The sequence below is a fragment of the Odontesthes bonariensis genome, chromosome 22 (genome assembly GCF_027942865.1).
Source record: "Odontesthes bonariensis isolate fOdoBon6 chromosome 22, fOdoBon6.hap1, whole genome shotgun sequence".
Lineage (NCBI taxonomy): Eukaryota > Metazoa > Chordata > Actinopteri > Atheriniformes > Atherinopsidae > Odontesthes > Odontesthes bonariensis.
This window is the reverse complement of record NC_134527.1, coordinates 31,672,055-31,699,944: the sequence shown is the minus strand read 5'-3', so window position 1 is coordinate 31,699,944 and position 27,890 is coordinate 31,672,055. Positions and strand designations below refer to the sequence as shown.

The 27,890-nt window shown below is 39.8% G+C and overlaps 2 protein-coding genes across 2 annotated transcripts in view; both read right to left on the bottom strand.

Moving 5' to 3' along the window:
• odf2a (outer dense fiber of sperm tails 2a) overlaps positions 1–5,781 on the bottom strand; it is a 32,458-nt gene extending 26,677 nt beyond the window's left edge. Inside the window, exons 1-2 of the mRNA XM_075455534.1 lie at positions 5,667–5,781; positions 836–940 (exon numbers count right to left, since the gene is read on the bottom strand). Coding sequence (XP_075311649.1) covers positions 836–940; positions 5,667–5,669 — 108 coding nt within the window. The 5' untranslated portion in view covers positions 5,670–5,781. The remainder of the gene's footprint in view (positions 1–835; positions 941–5,666) is intronic.
• A 1,272-nt stretch (positions 5,782–7,053) lies between these two features.
• The window catches only part of scai (suppressor of cancer cell invasion), an 83,761-nt gene continuing 62,924 nt past the window's right edge, over positions 7,054–27,890 (bottom strand). The window contains exons 16-17 of the mRNA XM_075455370.1: positions 24,835–24,935; positions 7,054–15,471 (exon numbers count right to left, since the gene is read on the bottom strand). Coding sequence (XP_075311485.1) covers positions 15,325–15,471; positions 24,835–24,935 — 248 coding nt within the window. The 3' untranslated portion in view covers positions 7,054–15,324. The remainder of the gene's footprint in view (positions 15,472–24,834; positions 24,936–27,890) is intronic.

Genomic DNA, 27,890 nt, shown 5'->3' with positions numbered 1-27,890 from the left:
GTACTTTTCAATCAGCCTGTCCTGACATGCTGCGAGCGATGTCGCTCCGTCGCTCCGTCCAGCGATGACACCGACTCCTTAAAAAATCGTCTCTATTTGGACGACATTTTGCGGCTGCGTCCCACCCCTGAACACTTCTTATTGGTTGAAATGAACACGCTCCTTCCTGTTGACAAGCTAGTTAGCAACAGGTAAGCATCACTCAGGGAATAATGGACGAGGAAAAGTTGATCTTTACCGTGGAACAGCACCCAATGGTTTTATGACCCCAAACACCCATACCACAAAGATCTGAACCGAAGGGAGGCCGCATGGGCGGTAATCGTCAGAGAACTCGGTGTTTCAAGTGAGTACTTTCTGAACCAATAGAATCACTCCCGACAAAATTGTCACGCTGCATATCAGGACACCCTGGTGAAATTTCGTCGTCGTATCGCATCAGTTTTGCTCGCTTTCAGTCAGGATGGGGTGTTATGCTGGTGGTAACAAAGCTGCTAGGCCTTGCTACTGCTACCATGGATTGCTAGCCCATGGCAGCACCTTTGGGGTCTTTGCCTCCTGTCAGCTGTCTTTCCAATCTGTCACATGGTCTTTCCCTTGTTGTCAGCTGCCCTATTCACAGCAGTCACTAGCTAGACTAGATCTAGTAAAATTAAACTTATCATTTTTAACCCAAATTATCAAGAATAAGAATACTGAATACAATCAAAGAACCATCTTTAAAAGGGGCACATTAACTTAAATATATATATATATATATATATATAAGGCTGAAACCATAAAAAACTACATGACAGACAATTCAAATATATCGAAAGTAAACTTAATATCAAACCTGAGGTGTCATGGAAGGACTCGTCTTTTGACTCCAGACTGATGTGGCTTCATTGATGTGCACATGTATCGGAGGTGAACTTGTCCGGGTTCTCGTTACTTTCCTCTGTGAAACAGGTGATAACTGTCACCAACCAATACAAATGACCACATCAGCATTTACAACATCATGGTTTTTTTTAAAGGTGTGTCAAAAAAACATAAAACATAAAACATTTAAAACATAAAAAAATAAACTGCAGCTAACAACCCTGTTGGGAAAAAGCAATACCTATGACGTTAAACAAAGCACCTAGGTATTATGTCAGGGGTGGCCAACCGGTCAGAGACTAAGAGCCGCATTTTTTACTGTGTTACCACAAAGAGCCACATTATTAAGAAAAATGACCGAATTCTCTCCGTTACATCCGTCTGTTCTTGACTCGCTCTCGTCTCGGTCACGTGACGCATCAACGCTGATATTAAACCCACGAAACGAGCAAAATGAGTCAAAAACAGACGTGTTTGGAAAGCTTCTTCCCATGAGAAGACAGAAGAAGAGGCTGTGACCACTAAGAAAAAGAAAGCTGCATTTTGAAGACATGTTTAAGCGTTACCATAGCGACCAGAGAGGCTGTTATGTCAGGAGGACGCTGCTAATAAAGTTACATACAAGTACACAGTGGATTCAAGTTTATTATTATATTTACTAAATACCACAGAGTCTGTGTTGGTTGTATCATTTTATTTTGTAGTATTTAACCGCCACACCTGAATGGCCGGTCCGTGAAAATATTGTCTGACATTAAACCGGTCCATGGAGCAAAAAAGGTTGGAGACCGCTGCCGTATTGAACTCAAACGAAGCGAACCCACACATAAAAAAACAAAACACAAACACAAATTTTGATATGAACGTAAGAGCCGCATGAAACCAGACAAAGAGCCGCGGGTTGGCCACCCCTATATTATGTAGCTGAAATATACCACTGAAGCAACTCTGGGTGGACCTTGCCTTCCTGCATTACCACTTCGTACTACTAGATAGGAAAGGAGTCATTGTAATGACTAAGCTGTCCTGGAGCCAACAGAAGAAGAAGAGGAAACGTAGCCGGTGCTGCAAGTAGCAAACCAACAAACTACCACTAACAAAAGATAGAGATGAGGAGAAATTGTTTTTTACAATTCTGTAACTACAAGAAAGCAGAAACTCCTGGCAAGTGAACATTACCTTCACTACCATCTCTCAGGAAAAAACTGAGTTCAGCAGCAAAGACAGGTAATGATAAAAAAAAAACAGCTAAAAAAAAAGTAAATATTGATCCTGCTTTCTTTTTCAGCAGATAGCTTTTAGACAGAAAAGGAGTGAAATCTGATGCAGATCTTGCCACTTGTGTTCCTGAACAGTAAAATTGGGGTTTGTTTGTGGATGTAACTTATGTTGTACATATTAACATGCCTCTTCAATGTCGCATGGAGGTCTAGGTCATCGCCTGTGAAGTGGCAGACCGGGACTGTGGTTCCCATTTTTAAGAAAGGGGACTGGAAAGTGTGTTCCAACTACAGGGGGATCACACTACTCAACCTCCCGCGGACAGTTTACTCCAGGGTGTTGAGAGAAGGCCCAGTGCTGTGGTGGAGCAATGGATGAAAAGGAAATGATATTCTGTCTTGGAGAACAATAAACATCCTCTCCACAGCATCCTGCAGGACAGAGGAGCAGCTGCAGTGAGAGGCTGCAGGACTGAGAGCGTCAGGAGGTCCTTCGTCCCCACAGCCAGAAGGCTTTTTAACAGGGACTGCTGACAAAAACGCAGGTTGGAACAGGTTGGAAATCTGGGCAGGACTCAGCGGGACAGTCCTAGAATGGTTCAGGTCCTACTTGGAGGAGCGGAGTTATTTTGTGACCATTGGAAGTAATCAATCTGATCGAGTGGCTATGACATGTGGAGTTCCTCAGGGGTCAGTTCTTGGACCCCTTCTGTTCACTCTATACATGCTGCCTCTGGGTCAAATTCTGAAGAACTCTAAAGTCAACTACCACAGCTATGCAGATGACACACAGATATATCTCGCACTGTCTCCAGATGACTGCAGTCCTATAGAGTCATTGTGCGACTGCTTAGAGCAAGTCAAAAAGTGGATGAACCAAAATTTCCTTCAGTTAAAGGTAGGGTAGGAGATCCTGAATTTTGAGTCCAGCGAAGCTGCATTTTGAAAATACACAGGTCAAAAGTCCCAACCCTTTTCTTCACTTTCCCCCCGAAGCCACGCCTCTAGAGTACATGAATGCGCATGAGCACGAAGGTGCACGAGAGCTGTTCTGACAGCAAGCATCGATCGTTACCGTATTTAGTATTTAGTATATGATAACTATACGTTTAATAATGCTAGGTGCTAGCCAAGCTGGCTCTAGTTTAGCTTCCTGCCAAGCTTCTGGACGCGTAATTCGTTCACGGAGCAAGGTACGCGCACAGGGGGAAGGAGGGGGAGGGAGGAGCAGATTGCAGTTTGATAGACGGCATCAGAATCCAATCATCGTTAACGGTCCGTTCAGTATGATTGGATAGTGTTTTTCCTAGATTGTACGTTCTAGAGGCCACTAAAACTTTTCATATTTGTGTCAAAACTTTTAATTAATTGGTTGCAATGGGGGTGTGAAGAGTATTTCAAGCAATATGTAAAAAAATGGTTCAGAAAAAGAACCCCTACCCCACCTTTAAATCAAGAAAAAACTGAGGTCATTGTGTTTGGCAACAAAGAGAAGAGGTTATCTGTCAGTAAACACCTCGAGTCACTGTCTCTAGAAGCTAAAGTCCGGAACCTCGGCGTGCTGATAGACTCAGAGCTGACCTTCAACAATCATATCAAATCAGTCACCAAATCAGCCTTTTATCAACTTAAGAACATATCCAGAATGAAGGGTTTCATGTCCCAAACAGATCAGGAGAAGCTGATTCATGCTTTCATCTCCAACAGACTGGACTACTGTAACGGTCTTCTGACTGGACTCCCCCAAAAGAGTCTCAAACAGCTGCAGCTCATACAGAACGCTGCAGCCCGAGTTTTAACCAGAACAAAGAGATCACATCACATCACCCCAGTTCTCAAGTCTTTACATCGGCTCCCGGTCAGATACAGAATAGATTTTAAAGTTCTGCTGCTCGTCTACAAATCACAGAATGGTTTAGGTCCAGAATACATGAATGACATGCTAGCAGAGTATAAACCCAGCAGAGCTCTGAGATCTGCTGACTCAGGTCAGATAGTGGAGCCCAGAGTTCAAACTAGACATAGTGAAGTGGGGAATCCAGCCTTAGAGGCACCAGGAGCACCTGTAAGCAGACAAGCAGAGAACAAACACACAAACAAACAAACAAAAAAGCACAAGCAGCAGCAATCACATATAATACATCTGTGGATACAGATGACCTTAGACCACAGGACAACACAACAACTGCTTAGCGAGCATGCTACTGGGCTAATGAATGTGTGTGTGAGTGTGTGTGCGTGTACATGAACAGGCAATACACATAGATGGTCCCACATAATAACCATGCTTAAATATCAGTGTATAGGGTCACAATCCACCCCCCCAGCAATCAGAAGCAGGCCGAGAGGGCCCCCAGACCCAGGCCACCAACAGCCCCCAAGGAGCACAGAACCCGGGAAGCCCACCATAGGGACAACCACGCATCCCCCCAGAAGACAGCAGAGCCCCCACAAGCATACGGCAAAGGCCCCCCGGTAACGGTGGTTTATGCTGTTCTTTTAAATGCCTTGTCTTTATGTAAAGCACATTGAGTTGCCTGTGGTATGAAATGTGCTGTATAAATAAAGATGCCTTGCCTTGCCATGTTCTTCTCAAATATATTTATGTATTAATTTATTATTATTATTATTATTATTATTATTGTTGTTATTGTTCTGATATACAATCATTATAAATATATATACATATGTATATTTTTTTTAATTTGGGTATAAATAAATTATTTTTCTATTATATTATATTCGTAATGTTGATTACATATTCAAACACTGTTAAGAAGCAGAATCCAATCTAATCCAAGTTGTAAGAAGTTGAGAACCACACCCCTGTCAAGATAATGAGATATCTTGGTTGGCTCAGATAGTTTACTGGATGTGAATTGTACATAAATGCAGAACTGCACAGTACTTTATACCTTAGTCCACATTTAGATGGCAAAAAACAACATACTTTTAGGTGCGGTTATGGACACAAAACTCCACCTCCTTAGAGTATAAATAATAATTATTGTAATCATGATGACACAACCTCTCTATGAAGCCCAATCTATGCTCATGCATCAGGTTTTTACTTTGTACACAGGCCAGATCATGTTTAATTCCTCTAGTAGCCTAAATATGGTCAGGTTTGTGGTTCATTTCAGTATAGGTCAATAATCACTACAACTATTATTAATATTGCTAAATAAATGTGTCACGCCTGCCTATTTAAACAGGGATACAATCCAAAGGCAAAGAACATGCAATGCTGGGACAATTGAAATAAATAGGCCATCTAACTGTAGTTTTTACCTTTGTATTGTAGCCGATATATGGGTGAGAGATCAGAACAGACAACACAGAAAGTACAATCGAAATGCATAAAATCAGCCAAATTGCTGAAATCGACAATGGATCATTTCAGGATTTCATTTTAAATGATTATTGAATCGGAAAACAGCTTTAACGTTGGGAGTGAAATGCGGAACCAAAGGTCCAGCAGACGAGCAAAGACTAAACTTCACTGGGATTAACCTTAATAGCAAAGCCTGAGAGCTGCGTTTGTAGCCTTCTTACAATTAAGGAACACATTTTTCAACTTACCATGAGACAAACTAAAAGAAAAACTCGTCTAAACCTTTAAGAAGATTTCATTAGCACGACAGTATAAATACTTTAACGTAAAACAAACATAAAATCGGTTGTAATGAAAGCTAGATAAACTTCCAGCGGTAGTAAAGCAAACTTCTTTGTGGTTGGTCAGTCTTAAGCACGTGACGTAATTCTCCCCCAGTAATTGGACCAGAGTCAAGCGTCTAATGTCCCTTAGCAACACACTTTGTTTGCTGTGGTCTGAGCTACAGAGTAATACTGTATTACTGTAATATGGTGGCATAATATATACGGAGGACTGAAACTACCATAATCCAATATGAATACAAAAATATGTAAATGGCTCAATATATACGTTTATATGATGATAAATGTTACTAAAATATATAACATAACATGCAGAAATAATCTAATAATGTTAAATAAATACATTTTTCTGCATTCATTTTAAACTGCATTCATCTAAACTTGTGTTAATGTTGCAACAAAGACCATGCATAACACTAGATTCATGTGCTAGTTTGTGTAATAACCATTGGTGGACTCTGAAATACATTTTGACCCAATGGCCAAGTCTTTGAGGGAGTGGATGTTGCAACAGTTGATAAGTCCAAGTTAATCAGTTGTAAATTTAGGCAAAAACGCTTCATAATTTAAATCTTATAAACATATTTAAAATCTACATCATTATTGAAAATGATGTAGTTAAAAATATGTTGTTTGCTGCAGCTGGAGGACAGGAATTAGGTCATTATTTACATGTCATGTACTGACATAGAAACTCTTTCTTAAATGTCAGTGATGGGTTGGAAGGCACAGATCATGATTGATAGTCATTCTTGTTTGCCAGTGCTAAATTGGCATTTCAGCAGATATATAGGTAGACGGACAAGTTGATATGTTCCTTGTCCCTACAGCAATACTAGTTCCATGATATGTTCCTCAGACTTTTCCAAAATGCAATGATATAAAGCAGAAAAAAACAGCAGAATTAATGAAAAATTTGAAAATGATGATGTGCTTGTCTGTCTGATCCTCATGTGGATGATCTTTGGTCATCGGGAATTCTTTTAAAAAGAGAACAGCAACCATAGTGCTTAGGCATTATTTCCCCTCCCAGTAAAGACATGAACCAGTCGTTTTATGATGCCAGTTCTTCTTTTATTGACTCCATCTGGCAACACACAGAAAAACAAAACAGGATACTGGATACATTAATTATTATTTTTAGGATTGGAGAGTGAGGACACACTAGTCTTCGGCACTCTCTATTCTAAATAGAACGTGCTAGTTACAGATATTTTTTTTATTTTCAACTGAAATATTCAAAATCGCTTGAAAGTTTGTCACAGAATAATAACAATAAGCAAGTCACATGTTTCTATAAAGAAGGGTTGCACCCATTTATTTATATATATTTTCAAAATGTTTTTGTTTTATTTTAATACATGTTTCAAAGTAGAAAAAGGTAGAAAAGACCATTGCATTTCTTGAGCAGACAACAGGATTGGTCAGTTGGCAGTTACTAGTGATTTGTTCCCCAGAGACATAGTCTGCTTTCTCTATTGCTCTCTACATGGAAAAGCTATCTTTTGGCTTTTACATCCATGTAAAAAAACAAACTTATTTTTGTGTGCAGGTGGATTCTTTTCCTGGTTATGCAGGGTATATACAAATTTGGTTTCATACCCCGATGTTAGCTTTAAAAGAGAAACAAAACAATGTATGCTTCTCTGTTTTTTTCCATGTTATTGATGTATTAATAGGAGATGGAAGAAGATCCTTCCACAGATCCTGTGGAATGAACAATTCTTTTTAAGGATCTTAGAAACAGGTGGAAAGATTACAGGAAAATTTAAGTTTGTTCATTTTTAAAGGTTCTGTAAAGTTTGCATTTTACATTTAAAAGATCCTTAAACTCTTAACAGCCTGCAAACCGTTTCATGCAGCCAAAGAGAAATGAATGCCTCATATTGTTTGAGTGAAGTTTAATTTTGGGTTTGCCAGTCTCTACCCTGCATAACGATTCATAATTTTGTATAAGTGTGCAGTAACAATGAAACAGAGTATGTATACACATACTTCAGTTGGTTTGGGTCTTCACGTTGTTATCTTGTTCACAAAATATGTCTCATTTTGATTGCACCAGCCCACAAAGAACCGTGGTAAATATTTGGTTGTGAGGATCTTGTTAATCTGTATCTTCTTTCCATACCGTATTTTTGTTACAAGTGATCTAGCATGAACAATCTGGTTGACATGAGAAGGTATTTTGTTTGCCAAAGTTTTTATCTCAGTCATATAAGTTATCATCTTGATCATACAATTTCATGCCAAAATTTTGAGCATACAGTATGCTCACAAGAAATAATGAATTTCTTGTTCAAGCAACATATCTTGTATCATGTGTACTCCTGATTTTGTATGCACAAGTTAACAAATGTTCATACAAGTTATTTTCATCATTTTAAAAAGTGAATTATGTGCAGACAAGATTATCAATTTGTCATAAGAGCCATTCAAAATAAATTCATATTATTAACAATTGCCCCATAGCTGATGTAAAACTGAAAACAGCCTCACAAAAGCTTCAGGCAATAACTCGCACCATGTTTATCATGGTTAGTGCTAGTCTGTGGAAAACAAAACAACAAAAACAAGCAACTTACTGAATACAAATGCAGTGATACATTTTGTTTGCATTCACGATCCAAGTGTTTCTTTGTTGTAAAGTAATGAACAGGTTATATAAAATAATCAACAGATTGTGTTCACAGTCAATTTTTAAAATATTACACACAGGAGACATTACGACAGCTAACATTCTTACAAACAGAAACAGAAAGACTCATTTCATTTTTTTCTATTCAGTAATATGTTATAAACCTAGAAACGTTAGCTTCAGATGGGTAAAGGGGCAACAAGATTTTTTTTTACCTCATTCATCTGTTCTGGCATCCAAACTCGTCATTTTTAGTTTGATGTAATTCAACAGGTTGCTGCCTTCTTAACAACAGGAAGCATGCTTGGCACATTTCAGACAGAAGCTGTTAAAAACTTACAAGAGTTGAACAGTTCTGACAAGAAAATGTCTACAAGAACAGAATAATAATAATAAGATTAACAAAGTGGAAGCCTACAATTTAATAATAGGCACAATGCAAGGGGCGGTATGCAGTAATATTACAGTGAAAATATACAAATCAAGAAATAGATTTCTTCCAAGACGGAAGTAAATTGAATAAAACAGTGGTGCTTTGCTCTGCCTCGACTCACGTCCTTGGAAAGTTGGAATGCAACATTAAAAAATGGCCAAAGAAAAAAATGGCCGTTCACATTTTTCTTTCAACTTTTTTCAAATGAATATTTCACTACCCATTATAGACATACACATCTGTGCAAAAACATCACTATACATCATGTTTACATTTACTCTACCAATGGAAATACAGAAAGTAAACAATACATTTGGTGTTACCCAGTTTTAAAACTCAGATATGTTGCCATTTCTGGCATTGCTGCTTTATTTGAACATTTTGGTCGAGGAGTAAACTATCAGCTGGTTTCAGTTTGATCATCACTACAATAGCCTTTGTAATCAATCAGTTCTACACTTATCAGAAATAAATCTCGCAAAGCAAAACTATAGGAATTCGGAGTTTTTACTTGCTTTAACCTGTTTTCTCTTTAGGATATCACAAAATATGAGGCATGATTTGAAAACCATGCGATTATCTCCAGTTTGCAGAGTTTGCATGTTGACTTTTTGCTCACTTTTTTCTCTCTCTGAGTATTCTGGCTTCTATCCACAGTCCAAAAAATGCTTTCTAGGCTAACTGCTGATTCTAAATTGGCCCTCGCAGTGAGTGTGAGCATGTATGATTATTTGTCTCGGTGTCGGCTCTGTGATAGATTGGCAACTTTTTTGGGGTGTGCCCTGCCTCTCTCCCATCGGTAGCTGGAATAGATTTGCAACCTCTTCAACCTTGTATAAGAAGCAGCAGGTATGGAAAATTAATGAATAGAAGACCAATAATAGTGGTTGAAATATTGGAAGTTACTAGTATATTTACAACTTAACTTTCAGATCTATTACAATCCTAAAATTAGCCAATAAACACCAAAAAGCAATTAATTTAGCTTCTCTTCATTGGCTCCCTGTTAAATTCAGAATAGAATTTAAGATTCTTCTCCTTACATATAAAGCTCTTAATGACCGAGCTCCATCATATCTTAAAGATCTCATTGTAAGATATTTTCCTAACAGAGCACTTTGTTCCCAAACTGCAGGTTTACTTGAGGTTCCCAGAGTTTGTAAAAGTAGAATGGGAGGCAGAGCCTTCAGTTATCAGGCCCCTCTCTGTGGAACCAGCTGCCAGTTTGGGAGGCAGAGCCTTCAGTTATCAGGCCCCTCTCTGTGGGACCAGCTGCCAGTTTGGGAGGCAGATCCTTCAGTTATCAGGCCCCTCTCTGTGGAACCAGCTGCCAGTTTGGGAGGCAGAGCCTTCAGTTATCAGGCCCCTCTCTGTGGGACCAGCTGCCAGTTTGGGAGGCAGAGCCTTCAGTTATCAGGCCCCTCTCTGTGGAACCAGCTGCCAGCAGTAAATGTCTGGGAAGCAGACACCCTCTCTATCTTTAAGATTAGTCTTAAAACTGTCTCAAACCCCAGCTGGTGGAGGCGGATGGCCACCCTTCCTGGTTCTGGTTCTGATGGCCACCCTTCCTGGTTCTGGTTCTGCCAGAGGTTTCTTCCTGTTCAAAGGGAGTCGTTTCTCTCCACAGTCGCCTCAGGCACGCTCAGGACGGGAGATTGGACTAAAGACAAGTTTCAGTGCAATCTGTTGGTTTCCTTAGCTAGGAAATTGTTTTTGAATTGGCTCTATATGAATGAACTGGACTAATTTTGAATTAAATTAATTGGGTTTGATTGGATTATGATTACAATGAATTGGACTCTGATTGGCTTGAATTGGACTGTACTATTGAAGTGCCTTGAGATGACATTTGTTGTGATTTGGCACTATATAAATAAAACTGAATTGAATTAATTCATGTACTCGTGAATGTATTAAAGTTACAGACACACAGATATTATGAAAAAAAAAAAGCACTTGGTGACATACTCCTCAATATCACAAACAAATGTGTTGTATTTTATATTAGCTGAATGCCTAATGCAACATTTTCCAGCTGGAAATATTGAGCAGAGCACCAAAAATGATGATAATTCAGAATCAGAATCAGAAAAAATGGCTCCTTCCAAATTAAATTCACTTTTGCATTGCGGTAACAAACAATAGGTTGGATTATGGCCATATAAATTCTTTCCAGATTCCGATCTTGCTAATATCATTAAAATTAAGATGCTTTGCAAGGTGAACCACATAACTATTATTATTCCTTTTTTTTTTATGATGGTACATCAGCTTCATGAGGGAAAATCTTTTTTTTGTGGGGAATATTTTAACTGCAACCCCTTGTATCTCAGTCTCAGGGGACACCCAATTCAAGAGGTCAGGGTAAAACTAAAAAAATGGGAGTGGGCCTAACTCTTGTTTTGAAAACAACCAACACAAATACACTGAAGTCATTTTGAGAAAATATTGAATTTAGTAATAAAACAGTTTTTAAAGATCAACCCCTTTGTTAGGCTAGGCAGCACAGGATGAAGATGTATTGGGTAATCTATTACTAATACTAGTCTTTTTAGTAAGATAATGATGGCATAAAAAAAACAACGACAGCCTTATCTTTTAAACAAGAGGGTATTTCATGTAAGTCTTTAAATTACTGCCTGCTTGTACAAAGCCAACGCTGAGATCTCAAATAAGATGCTTTTAATTCTTCTAGTGTTCCTAAAATCTCTTCAGTAAATTCATTAAGCTAAGAGGAGACTGACAGTTGTGATGTGAGTAGACGGAAACATGCAAAGACTTCACTTTGGCACCAGTTTGCAACAGACTGCTGCAGATCACTGAAAAGATTTTCAAAATGAAAATGTGCGTGAAGTAAATAGAGTATGTTTCTGGCTGGCTGGAACTAGTTAAATGTAAAAAGCTGGTTAAAGTTAAATATATGTTTATACTTTGTTGACTGGATGTGTGAGACAGGCAGAGCCAGCTCTTGGCATAGGTGGTCCTCTGGGGAACCACCCAGCGTATCCTTATAGTAATGTCTAGTGTATCGTACCATACACAATCGAAAAGCTTGTGTTTTCTACTGTCAGAAACAGTTTGCATTTTTTTAATTGAACCAACCATTTTGGAGTCATGGTAATGAGAAGTATGCATGCTAAATCCCATGCTAAAAACACTAAATAAAATCAAATAAAAAATAGTAGTAAATTGCGCTCTGTCTTGAGAATGAAAAATGAACAAATACAGAAATACAACTGGCTCTGGAGAGAGGGATATAGAAACCCAGACCCTCTTACTAGTGCTATGCTTTAGCTATTGTCTTATCTAAGTTCACCTGACAGTTCGGTTTAGATATGATGTTTCTGGTGATCAGTTCACTGCTCAGTGGTCGATGGTGTAATCTTATTTTACACTGAGCCCCTTGTTAGAAAGAACAACTCCTAATTCCAAAAAAATGTTTGGGAGGCTCTGAAAGTACAAATGAAGGAGAACACAATGATTTGCAAATTTTATGAAATAACATTTGATTCAAAATTGAACACAGAAAAAATTTAGAAATTACGACAATTTGGTCATTTGTGAGAAATAAGAGTTCTCCTTAAATGTGGTGTCAGCAACATATCTCAAAGAGTTGGGACAGGGTCAACACAAGTCTGCAAAAATAAGTCTCTGAAAAGAGACGGCTTGAACAACTAATAGCTTAATTGGCAAATGGTCAATAAAATGACTGGATATAAAAAGAGCACCTTAAGAGAGGCAGTTTCAGAAATAATGATATGCAGAGATTCAGCAATCTGCAAAAAATTGCAACTACAAATTATGGAACAATTTCAGAATATTGTTCTTCAAAACAAAATAGTTCAGACTTTGAATATCCCATCATCTCCGGTACAAAATATTATTCAAACATTCTGGAGACATCTCTGTGTGCCACAGAGGGACACAAATAAAATGAATTTTAGATGCCTGTGATCATAAGGCCCTGTGGCAGCAGTGCATAAAATAAAAAATAAAAAGGTCTGATTTTGTCATGGAATTCCCTGCATGGACTCAGGAATCCTTAGATGTATCATTGTCTTTGAACACAGTTTGTGAGATCCAGACTGTCTTTTCTGGGCTACAGCTCATTTCCAAAGGGCTGAAACAAAGTGGAAACCTGTTCTGTGGTCAGACAGAGCAAATCTGGACAACAGGCTGGAAACAGAAGACTGAAGCAGACTACAAGAAGGGAAAGAGCAAACTGTACTTCTTGAGGATGCTTAGGTCCTTTGATGTCTGCACATGTCAGGCATTCTATTCTATTCCATTCTATGTCTGTTGCCCCAAACCTTCAACTAAGGCTGGTCTAAGTTGCATGCGTCTGAGTGCTGTTGGTGTCGTGGAAATATCCAATAAACCACTTTCTGTGGTAAGCAAGGTAAAAATGCTCAATCCATATATAAAGGAGGAGACCTGCTATTTTCTCTCCAGACTGAGTGTTGAATAGGGTGGCACAGATGAGACGGTTTAGAAGGCATAATGCCTCAACTCCAGTGAGGAGTGCACATGTGGAGTTTTGAAAGTGTTCTGGGAAGGGGCCACACAGACAGCCATTATGGCAGTCAGGGCCTTGAGGGGCTCACTGGACAAGCTTAACAGTTAGATCTTAACCAACTAGAAGTGTACAGGCAATTAAGATTAGGGTAAGTTAGTTAGCTTTTTTAGTGAAAAAAAAGATGCTGTGAGCAGATGATATGAAGCATAGCTGTGCTTGGATCATTAACAGCAGATCCAGGTTGTTTTCTACAACACAATACTTACAAGTTATGCAAATGAGGAATGACTTACTGGGTCCAAATCAGCTTGATTGTATTTGACTTCTGTGAAATATAATCTAATCTATGACTCAACAATTTTACGATATTTTGAATAACTTGGTGACTTAAGTTGATAAATCGTAATTTGTGTGTAAAGTTTGTGCAGATGAAGTTTGGTTACATGAGCAGCCAATCAACCTTAAATCATCTAGATCATCATGACCAGACAGTCGCAAAAAGTATCAATTGGGTTTTTACATTCTAACTTCCTAAGATAATGACATGTAACATGTTTTCAACCTGCTCTACATCATGAGGTGCTGCCTTATCTTAGGATAAAAGAACAAAATGTACAACTATCATAGCCTTACATGCACATACATCACAGTGAAAAAGGACTAATTATTCACAAATTAGAAATACTCGACTGAATTTGTGGTTAATGACAAGAGAACGCGTGGTATCTTTACAATTAATGTGATGATGTAAAAGGACAATTTGTATTTATCTCTACTCAGTGAACTAATGACATATTTTACGGCCTTGTTTTAAGTGACTCAAATACAATTTGCAGCGGTACGTTGCTTAGCCTCTGTAAGGGTACTCCTGACTATGAATAAGAAGATGAGTGACACCTAGGACTGTATTTAAAAAATGCTTCCATTATTTGGCTTTCTAATAAATTCATTAAAATTCAAACTAAGTGTTGGAGAAATATGGCATTACTATGAAAGGTTTAAATATTCCTGATACAGGAAAGAGACACTGTGCTTGGTGGATAAAGATCCACCTGCAAACTAGCCATGATTTTACAGTTCTCTATCCTCCAGCTTTATGTATTCTTTACTCAATAAACAATAATAATTTGTTTAAAAAAAAAAAACAACAACCATGAATGCCAATTTATTTGAGATTAATAAAACTGAAGAACTGAATAGTTATATTAGATTTATGCTTTCTGTTCTCCCCCATCACAACAGTGCGTTTCAAACTTGATGTCACAGTATCTGGTGCTCTGGACAATTTGGAGTAATTTCCATCCCTCATGCACCTCCTTTGCTTTGGTAACCTGGCACGAGTTTTGCAACTGACGTTTTGTAAAACAGGAAAAGCTTCAGTGAAAAGTTTGTGAGATGGTCCTTCTCATCGAAACCAAATAAGATACAACTATTATAAATGCTGCAAAACTTGCTTAAAAGTGAAAAAGAGAAGTTTAAACTTTACAGTTATGTTTGTATATGCATATTGTATTTTCTGTACATCTTCTTCTAAAGTGATTTCTGCAGTGTTGTGGCTCTACTTTCTCAGTAGCCGCCCCTGGTGTTTAGAAATAAAACTGCCACTAGTTCAGTGTGCCTGAAGCACCAGTATAAATGTTTATGGTACTGTGCTGATGTCATCATTTGCTCACACAATGATCAATTCTGCGAGCAGAATTATGAGCAGCCCGTCATTTGTTTGAGTCACAGCAAGCAAGCCATTAGCATAAAAATTGGGGAATGTATACTAAATCAAATTCTCTGGCTTGTCAATTTGAACGTATATTTGCTTCCACAGGTGACAGTTAAATAAAGGATGGGAACTTGTGTTTGTTGGACAAATTATTTGATTTACATTTTAAAAAAATATATAGAAAAATGATCTGTGAGGACTGTGTTAGTTGAGTCTGCATGCACATATAATTACATATATGTCATTTTGCCCTGTTTGAAGAGGTTAGTAGGCTTCCAGTGAATCATCCCAAAATAAGCTCTGCACATCCAGCATGGCAGCCAGCTCCAAAATGTGCTTCTGTAGAATACTGCTCTCCACTGTGTCGTGTTTCGGGAGCTCAGGGTATGACTCTGGGAAGCTCCGAGATTCCTGCAAGCAAAACAAATTATCTAAATTATTTTCTTTGTCTTTCTTCTTTTTTTTTGTTTCCATACTCCACAATCAAGTGTTATAGTGTAGATGGGAAAAAAGTATATTTGCAAAACTAAGTATGTAGAGGGTAGGTGGTTATGGAGTTTCAAACTTTCTCCTCAAATTTTTTCATATTAATGGGAACAAAATTATTTGACAGCAACTTAGTTCACTGACCTGTATGCCAACCAGAGGAAACATCTAACTTTTCTGATAAGAGTTAATTACAGTTTCATCCCCAAATGTCTGCTCTTACTGGTGTTATAATTGGCTTTGTTCTTAGACATTAGGAATGAAATAAGACTCAGTACTTTTCCATATGACCTTAAGTGATGCAGGAGTAGACAGACAAAACAATCAGGAAAGTCTGGGAAACCAAGGGCAGATTGATACACACACATTATTTGAATTCCTCAGAGACATTATTTGAGTTAGACAATTCATATCCAATCACATTTGATCAACAAGGGATCCACCTCGGGAAACTAGGAGACATATATACGAGGTGTAACCGGGGATACGGGGCTCGGGCTGACGGATTCCTGCGAGAGTTCTGTCAGACTGAGACCAGCGCTGAAATACTTCACTTGTTGCCATACCGAATAAAGACTTCATTTTCACTTGAATTTACTCCGGTCCGTTCTTGAGCCTCCTACTAAAAGAACCCGATCTAACAAATGGTGCCGTGACACGAGGTTCGAAGGCTAAAGGACCACCGTGCCGTGCGACCGACCCCGTCCGAGGGAGGACGCCTCGAGGTGATTGGAGGGACAGCTTTTTTCAGACAATCAGGCGCCAGAGAAAAGGTGAGCAGAACACCACTTAATGACTAAATGTGAAATATCTGCATATTGGGTAAACTAAATGAAGTTGTCTGAATGAAGTTGTCCTCTGGTCATAGTGAATCCAAGTGTTAATGTACTGTCTGATGTTTGCATTGAATGGTAACACGTGAAGTATAATACACATAGTCTCACATAGGGAAAGTGAATAAGTGTCCTGACAAGTGAATTCGAACAAATAAAAGACAAGATAAATTCATTTTATAAATGAATGTCCCAGTCGGGGAACTTGTCTTCAAAATTTGTTTCCGTGCACTAATAGCTAGGTGTGGCCGAAGTAGTTTATAAAATCCCCAAATTGAGGGGGTCAACTAAGTAAATAAATAAAATTAGTGGAATTCCGACACGGAAGGTTTCTCCTCTGACGAAAGTTAGAACGAGGGATTGAGACCTCCGGGGTGCGAAGCGGTCTATAATCCCGAGACAGTCGGTCTGACAAGAATAAATTTATACTGTAGGACACAGGGTCAGATTTTTTTTTATTTTTATGCAACTGTGGGGTGGGGTTCGCCGCTCGAAGATATTTGACTGCGCCAGCAGATCTCGAGTGGTTTCTGTTCAATATTGGGGTTGGTATAGATAAAAAGGGGGAGAACAAGTGGCTGCGTGTGCTATACGGGTCGCTTTGTTTGGGGAAATCAGTATTTTTATGGTGTGACCCAAAGTTTTGGAATAAACAAATGCTTTGATAAGTGGAGCGCACAGAACACAGCGTTCTGCGTAGAAGTTTCTTCACTACTTTCAGCATTTGGGCAACTAAGGCCTTCCATATACTTTGAATAACACGTGTATAACTTTTGAATATGTCACAAAAATTGATTGACGACTGGAAAAAATGCAAATCCGGCTCGCTGGGGTCGGTGCTGGTTGACACGTTAGAAAGATGGAAGAAATGGTCCCGAGGAGAGAAGTAAAACGAGGGACAGATAAATTAGACTGGAGAAATGCAGAAAAAAGAGTGTGCGAGTTTGCTCCACTGAGGCTGAGTGTGTGTGTTCAAAATGTTTTCAAAACAAACGAGAGAGTAAGAATCAAGCACATGCAGGAGACAGAAGGAAAAAGTTGATATATGATATATTTGATCCCAAAGTTTATTGACAAAAGTTAATAATTGTTTTTCAGCATCAACGCACTAATAAGAGACCTGTAAGAAAGAATTAACAGATTTGGAGGCTTGACCTGAGGCCTGAAGTTACTAACTAAAGATCAGCTGTGCAGCAGCATTACAGGAAATAATGAATAATGAATAATGAAAAGCCTCAAACACTTTTTGAGCCATAATATTCCCAATTTAATTTTATAGTTGTTCTCTTTGTCATAAATGCGCACACCCTAAGATTGTCTTTTCTCAACCCTGCTTTTTCTCTCATTCAGACCTGAGTGACAACAATCCAAACAGACTCTGGGTGATCATTGGCCTATGTTTATAATGATATACTGATTATAATAGGGGTTTAATTTTGTACTAGAGCAAATAGTAATGATTCATCCATCTATTTTAAAGTGCATATGATTAGGAAAGACACCAAAATATGTATATAAACTGAAAACAGCTTTACAATGAAAAAATCGCAGAGATGAGATAAGAAACAATAAAATCCAGGAAGAACATTGTTTGAGACATTCATAAAAACTGTTGCTGAAATAGGATTTAACATCTCTCTTAAAGAGCTAAAGTCAAATACACAAGCAGAGTGTTTAGGAGATTTGCTCCTTTAATTAAAAAAAAAAATATCTGAAAAAAATTTCTACAAAGTGAAACTTTATGATTCCACCTGCAACAGGACTGAGATCATGCAGTCAGACCATACGACATAAGTTAAAAAAACAGGATTTAGGATTTAATATCACGGCCAGACAGTCAGATGTCAAACAATTTGATATCATCTTAAAGTTATTAAAGCCTTTATTGTTATTAGGAGATATTAACTTGACTTTAAAATTTTAGCTGCTCTAAATTTCCTCAGCCTCAGATCACCAATTCTGAGTCAATAGTTATCACCAATATTTAGATTCAAACTTAACCATTTGACTATTTAACTAAATCATTAAACTACTTAACTGCAGCAGATCTAAGAAACAATTAATATGCTAACTTAATAAAGCAGCAAAGTGCTTCATAGAAGTTTAAATAAATTAGGGCATTGGAAAAATACAGAAAGGACAGCTGCAGCAAAGACTGAGCCATAACAAGACAAGTCAAGGTTTGTTTTTATGGCGCATTTAAAAACAGTGAGCACAGGGCAGCTTAGAAAGCCAAAATAAAGATCTATGCAGACACTAACCTACTATTTTATATGATATATAATACATGACCTATATATTAATGTTTTCAGGTGGTCCCACATGAGGCCTGGACGGGGAGAAAATACCCTGTCCATAGCTTTTTTGGGACACTATGAGGACTTGTGTGAATGTGAGAAAAAGGTTCGGTTGCCAAGCGACAGCCATGGTGAGTGGGGGCTGAGGAGATCCCAAAGGGGGAGTTCCCAAAGGGGGCACTAACGGCTTGGGGGACAAGGGCTACCTGAGGGAGAAGGAGAAGGACGCCAATAGGTGGCGTGATGGTTGAAAGAAAAAGGATATGAATGGGATGAATGAAATGTTCTGTAATTAGTTGTTTTGGGTCATCGGAAGACGTTCCATTAGAGATGACCAGAAAGTTTATAATCTACTACACTAAATCGATCAATCAATCAGACGTTATTTATATAGCACTTTACATAGCACTTCTCATCCAAGACAATATGTCAGATAAAACAAAGCAGTGAAACCCAAGGCCACATACAGACACATGCACACTCACATATAAAGCCACGCACACACACACACATGCCACACATACTGGAAGGAAAATCAGGAGCAGGGACCACAACGTGATCCTCAAACAAAAATAAAGGATATTCTGTCCATAGTGAGTTCAGACTCAAATAGTGATTTTTCTGTATGTGCCTTTTGAGGCAAAGATGGATCAGCAACATTTGTTCTGCATTAGTTTGAAAGAAGATTTCAATATGCAGGTGTAAATGTGAAGCTTCATACATAAAAAAGATTTTGCCAATAAAGGTTGTCCCACCGGTGTTTTACAAATATAATTTGGAAACCAAGGTTGCTGCTTCAGACATGGTAGAAGTGAAAGAGAACATGGAAAATTTAAAACTGCTTTATACCTCCTTCAGTCTTTTGGGAAGATGAGCTTTTTCTAATTTCTAATTAGGATAAATAAAGAAATAAAATGAACCGATGTTTTTAATATCTGTATGGAAACATGTTATGGTATCATGTGATGTTAGAAACAGCTCTGATGTCACACCGTTGATACCACATGAGGTGTTTCTAATTCAGTTAGAACCGGAAAAAACTTAATGCTGATCCTGAACTGTCTGTGTACGGCTCAGCATCACGAAACACAGCCACTGGTAAGAATTAAACAACATTATTACTAGCAAACAAGTAAGAATAAAGCAGATTATGCTGAAATTTTATTTTTAACGCTCTGACCTGAATTAAGAGAGGACAGACAATATTTATCCTAAACAAATTTATCAGTTAGGCATTGAAAAGAAATGTCTGCTTTCTTGATGCTGTGCTGCTCCCAATATGAGAACTAACTACAAATATTTCTGTCCTGCAGCAAAGAACAACACAGGAGGAGAAACTGCAGTGGAGCAGTTCGGCAAATAATTAACAATTAATCATGGTTCACTAAAACTTCTCAAATTTTCCCAAAAAGTCTGTGTGTGTTTGTGTCTTCTTTTGCATTAAGACTTCCCGGACCTGGAAAAGGAAGACATGGAATCAAACTCATAATATGAAAACCACTGTTTGTTTACTTAGGCCCCAATGAAAATATGACGTTTGCTTGAGCAAACCCAGAAATGCAATATATGTTTGTCATCTGTTGTCTGTCATTTGTTGTCCTAACCTGTGTTGTCTGGTGTTGAGTGTTGTTTGTGTGTTGTTATGATCCCAAAACTGAACGATGAGCAGAATAATCCTTAAAACAAGGAGTATACCAACTGTGCTGATGTTGATGTTGATCGTGAGGATGTGTTCCCTAAATAATTTGAAGTTTTTTCACAGCAAAAATAAGGTGATGGTACTGGATTTCTCATTAGGGCTGCACAGCAGTTTGATGACTATTCTGGTTCCTAAAAGCAAGGGTTATACCAACTGGCCAGTTGTTTTGTTTTGGTTTATGTTTATTTTATGATTTTTTATTTGATTTTTATTTATTTTATTTATTTTGGTTTGGTTTTGTTTGGGGTCCATATGAAAAATAAATTAAGAATGAATTGGGCATTGAAATTGAACCTTTCAAAGAGAGATGCCCTAAGTATAAAAATACAGTGCAAATGACATTTTGCACTACTGCGCTGTGAGATTTGCTAATATTATTCCACAGATTCAGAACCACTACAGGACGTATGGCCGGAGGACTCATAAGCTTGAGTTCTGGGAGGCTTTGCCCATCATGCCAAGATGATGGTGGAGAACTACACAACAAAATTATCCCAAAAGAAAATTAGTTAGGGAGGGGATGCTGAATATCCCTCAAGGAAGCGATGTACTGGTGACCTCTCCTTCCAAGATTAGTTCCGGATCAGAATGCTGAACAGACGTTCAGCCAAGAGGAGAACCAAGCATCGAGGGGTGACAGGATTGGACCACAAGAGACCACACGACTCGTCATGTGGTCATCTAAGAAAGATATAATCATTTAGAAAGTTAATCATAATTACTCAGAGGCTAATATAATCATATAGTCGAGCCTTGATTAAATTTATATGTTTATGTTTCATGTTTAAAGTGTTTAGATAGTTCCTCTTAAAGGCTGATAATGAATCATTTTTAGAATGTCAATTGCCAGTGGGGTGACTCAGCTGTTTGGAGCGGGACCTAGGTTGGTCGGTCGCCAAGTGGAAATGGGGCCATAGGTGAATTTTTCCCGGTTCAGCCATCGGGTTTTCGCTCCTATTCGCTGCAAACGGTGGACAAACCTGCTGGTGATGCTAATTGCCTTATGCAATGTTTGAGTGTCAGTAGAATAGAAATGATGTGAAAATTTTTGATTAATCAGTGTTGTGTTGTTATGGTACTTATGGGGGAGCAAGGCCTTGCTAGCCACATAAGCTTTTAGGCAATAATGAATGCAGGTCAAGGGATTTTTTTTTTTGCAATTTCACATGTAAATAGAGTGCCACAACCACCACAGGAAATTATAAAACATTTTAAAATCGATTGACCAACAAGGCAGTCCAGCCTTTTGTTATTCGAATTAAGGTTGCTGCCCTCTTGATACATTCATTACTAACTGTTTTAATCATCTTTACTGGTTGATCATCAGCCACTAAATTGTTTAATCATCCTAAACCTTTGGTTTTCCTATAGAAGACAGGTCACTGGCAGTTAAAACCAGTTAAATTCCTGGTTATCAGTTCTTGAGAAATTTAAGCTTCAGTGGAACTGTACCTCAGGACCCATCCCAACTTGGCAAAGCAATCCACCCAATTGTATGGCCTTCTTTCAGCATTAAGCAATTCTGTTGTTTCAACTTAAATTGATATTTTGGGTTGGGTCAAAATAATGTACAAAGGTTAATTTTACTTGGGCTTTGTGTAATGTTTTTGGGGTTTGTAGATCAAATTTCCATCCATCCATCCATCCATCCATCCATTATCTTCCGCTTCTCCAGGGATCGGGTCGCGGGGGCAGCAGCTTGAGCAGAGAGACCCAGACGTCCCTGTCCCCGGCCACTTCCTCCAGCTCTTCTGGGGGGACCCCGAGGCATTCCCAGGCCAGCCGAGATACATAGTGTCTCCAACGTGTCCTGGGTCTTCCCCGGGGCCTCCTCCCAGTGGGACGGGCCCGGAACACCTCACCAGGGAGGCGTCCAGGAGGCATCCTAACCAGATGCCCGAGCCACCTCATCTGACTCCTCTCGATGCGGAGGAGCAGCGGTTCTACTCTGAGCCCCTCCTGCTTGTTTCCGCCATCTCGTTCTTTCGGTCACTACCCACAGCTCGTGACCATAGGTGAGGGTAGGAAAGTAGATTGACCGGTAAATCTTCACCACGACGGGCCGGTGCAGAGCCCGCATCACTGCGGACGCCACCTGTCCTGGACACTCGGGTGAAGAGAGGGGCGGAGCTGTCAACTGATCACCACCTGGTGGTGAGTTGGCTCCACTGGTGGGATGCCAATCAGACCTGGCAGGCCTAAACGTCCACCGGAGTAAACCCCAATGTGCAGGCACACAGCCGGGGGGCAATAAGTATGCCCACACCTGCTCTACGCCTCTTACCACGGGCAACTCCAGAGTGAAAGGGAGTCCAACCTCTCTCAAGGAGACTGGTTCCGGAGCCCAAGCCGTGTGTCGAGGTGAGTCCGACTATATCTTGCCGGAACCGCTCAGCCTTCTGCACCAGCTCAGGCTCCTTCCCCAGCAGAGAGGTGACGTTCCACGTGCCAAGAGCCGGCTTCAGTAGCTGAAGATCAGACCGCCAAGGTCTCCACCCAGCTCACATTGCACCCGACCCCCTTGGCCCCTCCCACGGGTGGTGAGCCCGTCGAAAGGGGGACCCATGTCATGTTTTCGGTCTGTGCCAGACCAAGCGCCATGGGCCTGGCTCCAGGGGAAGGCCCCCGGTGACCCGTGTCCAGGCAAAGGATAACGTGATCCAATCATCTTTTTCGTCACGAGGATCTTATGAGCTGTTCTTTGTCTGGTCCCTCATCTAGGATCTGTTTGCCTTGGGTGACCCTACCAGGGGCTTAAAGCAACATAGCTCCCAGACTCATTGGGGCACGCAAACCCCCCCACCATGGTAAGGTGACAGCTCATTTTACAATGGTTATTGAATGAACCGATATAGGGTTTGTCAGATTTATTCAGATCAATCTTTCAATTGTTTTAATGTATTCAATAACACTGACACAAGTAATATAAAGTACTGGTTCAAGATTCAATATAATATTTGTGGTATGTAACCGATGTAGCGTGAATTCAAACAGATTCGTATTTAGTGAAAAAATAATTAATTGGGGATGTAGTTTAAAGAGAAATGTTTGAGGTGTTTGTATTACACAATTGATAATGGCAAACTGTGGATTAGTCTGTACTGTCCTGTAGCTCACTAAATAGATTAAAGCTGCAGTCTGCAAGATTTGTTGTTGTCATACGTAAAGTCCTACTTTTTGGCATTTTAAGAGTTTACATGATCTATCAGAACGCTTGAAGTTGAAAACGGTGACCTCCGTAGTCGCAAAATGCAAGAAATGCTTATTTTTTAACCGAAAAATAAAAAGTTATTCAACTTCCTGTCCCGCCCCTTCAAAACACATGAGAACTCGTGCACGTAGACGTGCACGCCAGATGCGCCTACACGACTCCTCATTCATCAACTCACCTGTCATTTGCGATCATGGAAGACACAGTAAGTAGACTAGCCCGTAATGAAGTTCAATAGTCCAGATAAATAAGCGTGGGGACGAGCCTACCTTGTATCGCGCGTGCACAATCGGTGATTGACAGGCAGCAGAGCCCAGCTCGTAAACCTGATTGGTTACCTTTTACCGGTCCGGTCTGCAATTTTGTAAACAAACCTGCTGGCTTTGGAGGGACCTAGCGGGACATATAGGGGACCTAGAGAACTCAATTTTTTTGTATTGGGGTATTTAATGTACTACTTTCAGAATCCCCGGACAGTTCCAGGCATTATGCTTGAAAAAGAGTTGCAGACTGCAGCTTTAATCATCCCTTCGTCGAAAGGTTACAGATTTAATTCCCACCTTAAACATTCTTTATAACCAATAAAAAAATCAAAGCCAAACTTATTATTCTGAAATAGAGGTTCAAATAAAGTTTAGGAAATTAAACTTTCAATGTGCATGCAATTGCCTGTGCAGGCTTGGTGGAAGGAATGTTTGTAGATGAAAGGCTTTCAGGAAAAAAGGTTTGGAACCCCCTGTTTTCACTCAACTCACCAGCTAATGTGATCACAGCATCTCTCTTTCTTTCAGCATCATGCATCGAGTCTATGAGACTATGTGAGGGAGGAGGGTGCAACTTTGAACTTTTTAGGCAGTAACAATTGTAATTTACTATACCTTTATGTTATTGTGTTTTTACTAGTCAGAGGAGTATGTAGAACTGAAAAATCCAATATTCAAATACCACTCTACACCCTGAGGATGTGATGCGATGTAGGTCAGAGAACGAGCTTATAGATGTATAACCAGATGGTGAATTGCAGCAATCTGTAATTAATTGTGGGATGCACTAACCTCTGAATGGATGCTCGTAAGTTGTATTAAAACAAAGGTGCATCACGTGTTCATTGTTTGGTTAAATAAGACAGATAGTAAATTAACATAGCTTCAGTGTTTGAGAACACTGGTTCTTTACTATATGATGTATTTTGGCAATTCAAATAGAATATATACCATCTTTTGGAGAACAACAGCAGCACCAACTTACCCGGAAAAGCTTATGCAGTCTCAGTGCCGCTGAACAGAACACAAAGCGGATCAGAAGCAGCCGGAGAAACTCATCACCAAAAAACTGCAAAAAGGCTTGATCTGCAGAGACAATAATACACAATGAGTTATTAAACAAAGAGTTAATACATTATTAAGAAATTTCTGCAGCAATGAAATATCAGGAGACCTTAAACAGAACATTGAAAATGAAGTGTCTTAGAACATTACTAATCTTTGGTGTTGTGCTGCTGATGAGACCGTACAGGCTATACCAGAATACACCCTTGGACTCTGAGAATTAATGATAGGTATTTTACATCACTTTCTAGGACATTACCGACCAACAGATAAATCAATTATACAAATATTAAACGTGATGCAAGGTGATGCAATCTCAAGTAGAAAACTCCAAGTATGTGTGTTCACATCTGGCATTTAAATGTGCCTCCACATGCATCCTAAGAGTCCACTTGTGATCCAATCTTTCCTAATTATTGGACTGTCTTCTGCTTTAGTCCATAAATGTCTTGTTCCACTTGCAAACTTCTCATCATAGAGAAAATAACAAGAACATGATAGCACAGCTTAAGATTGCAAACATGCATCTGAACAAACTTAGATTTCTGGAACAATGGGCCTCATGCAAGAACATTTTCGTATTTTTATTCTAAATAAATAAATATTCTCTTACTTTTCGTATTAAAGGTCTCGTACGAACACGCCACGTCAGATTCAACAAACGCTTATAACTTGGGAAAAAGTGTGTAAACGACCTGTGTAAATGATGAATGCCACCCGTGCGTATTTAAGTGCACGTGCACGAGGATAGTAAATTTGCATGCTCCACGCCCAAAATGATACCATATAAGGCTGTGCTTCCTGTCTCCTGTGCCAGGAAGTGTTGAGTCATGAGAATGGCATCAAGGCGCAAAAAGAACAACTTTGCGGGCTCTGAGACTGAAGTTCTGCTTTCACAGATCCAGAAAGGAAAATCTGTCATTTTTAGCAGAGTCAGCAGTGGAATTACAGGACCTGCTAAAGCCAAGAAATGGGAAGTTATTACGAGTGCTGTTAATTCCGTGTCTGTGTAGTTCATAATGTCACCGAAATAAAGAAGAAATTAAAATTATGTATTGATATGAAAATGGCTTAAAAAAAAAAAAAAAACGTCTCGCCATGGCCAGGCGCTCGATGACTGCAACTAAAGCCGTGCAATCAGCTGTTGCCTCATCATGATGGCTCTGTGATGGGGCGGTCCATGAGGGGGGTCCTCTGGCACCACACCTTCTGGTCTGCCTGGGCTGGTTCAGGTGGAGATCCTCGTTCATGGCAATATTGTGCAAAACGCAGCATGCCACATTTCTCTGGGCTATAGAGCAGTTTGCCCCCCGCTGTATGGAGACACACCCACCTGACCTATGATTGGCAGTCCAGCCACTGCATCAAAGTCCCTCTTAATTTGTACTTGTTGGACAGCGGTGTATGGGAATCTGATGTACCATGGGTGATAACCTGATGAGAGCTTTGATGACCAAGGGGAGCGCACGAGTCACAGAGGACTGGGACACCCCCGATCTGTCTCCAATCTCCCTCTGAAAGGTTTCAGTGGCCAAAAATCCAAGGGTGGAGAGGACCTGGACGTGTGGAATTGGGTTTGATCGGCGTGTTTCTCTCTGGAGTTGTGGCTCCAACAAGCTGCATATCTGCAGCAGCACAGTCCTTGGCAGTCTAAATCGTGATGTCAGCCATTCGTCTGTCTCTGCAGGACATCTACACGGTCTGAGCTGAGCCTGACGCACTAAGGCATCGAAAAAAGTAGCAAGTCAGCCGCTGGTTACACTTCCCATTGACCTTGTTATATACAGAGTCAAATTAACCTTCAATTTGTGCATAATTTAAGACAAACAGAATAATGTCAGCATCATTATGGGGTATAATGTATAGATTTATTTATGTTTGCTTCAAAGTAATTAAATATACTATCCATTAGTCAAGCAAACTTGATCTGAATAACAGCGGACTATTTTAGGAAACTCCTACGACAGCTCTGGATCACTCGTAAATTCTGTTCGTACCTGAAAGAAAATACAAAAAGATTGGTGAATGCGCAAATTCTCTTAAATCACTTGTACGCACGACTTAAGAACAAATCTGTGCGTTCAAACGGTTGTTGGATGAGGCCCATTGTTCTGCTGACATTGAACTGTTGATGGAGTGCTGGCCCTTTTATCCACCAAGGTAGTTCAGTGCTGTGTACCTGCTGTCTGTTTATGTTCCACTACAGGCAAATAACATGAAAGCACTTGGGGCACTGCACGATGTCATCTGCAGACATGAGACTGTCCACCCTGATGCTGACTTCATTGTGGCTGGTGACTTTAACCACTGCAACCTGAGGAACGTCCTCCCCAAACATCACCTGCATGTACATTTTCCAACAAGGGAGAATATCATTCTCCCTGGCTTTGGTCAGTCAGACCATCTGTCTGTGTTTCTGTACCCAGCCAACAGACAAATACTCAAGAGAGCACCACCATAAAGTTAAACAATCAATGTATGGATAGACGAATCTGGGCAGATTCTTCAAGACTGCTTTGAGAGTACAAACTGTGGTGTCTTTAGAACTACTTCTTTGAGGGAAGACTCCTCTGTTGACCTGAGTATGCTGCTGCTGTAATTGAGTATATCAGGACATGTACTGAGAACATCATTCCCACGAATGGCCACGCCACACTGCCAGATGAGCTCTGCGAGTTCTGTGCTTGTTTCGAGGCATTTAAACAACCATCGCCATGAAGAGCTGCCAGTCACAGTGGGCACGGGTGACACACAGCTGTCAGTGATACCAGCAGAGGTGCTTCCTTAGCTGAATCAAGCCTCCAAACGCAGCAGGCCCCAACACCATTGCTGAGAGCTTGCTCATCAAAGCTGGCCAAGGTCCTCACAGACATATTCAACCTGTCCCTGGAGCAGGCGTCTGAGACCTCCTGTTTCAAGATTAGGTGTGCTCCTCCCAAAGAAATGCCGGGTAAGTTTTAACGAATATCGTCCCAT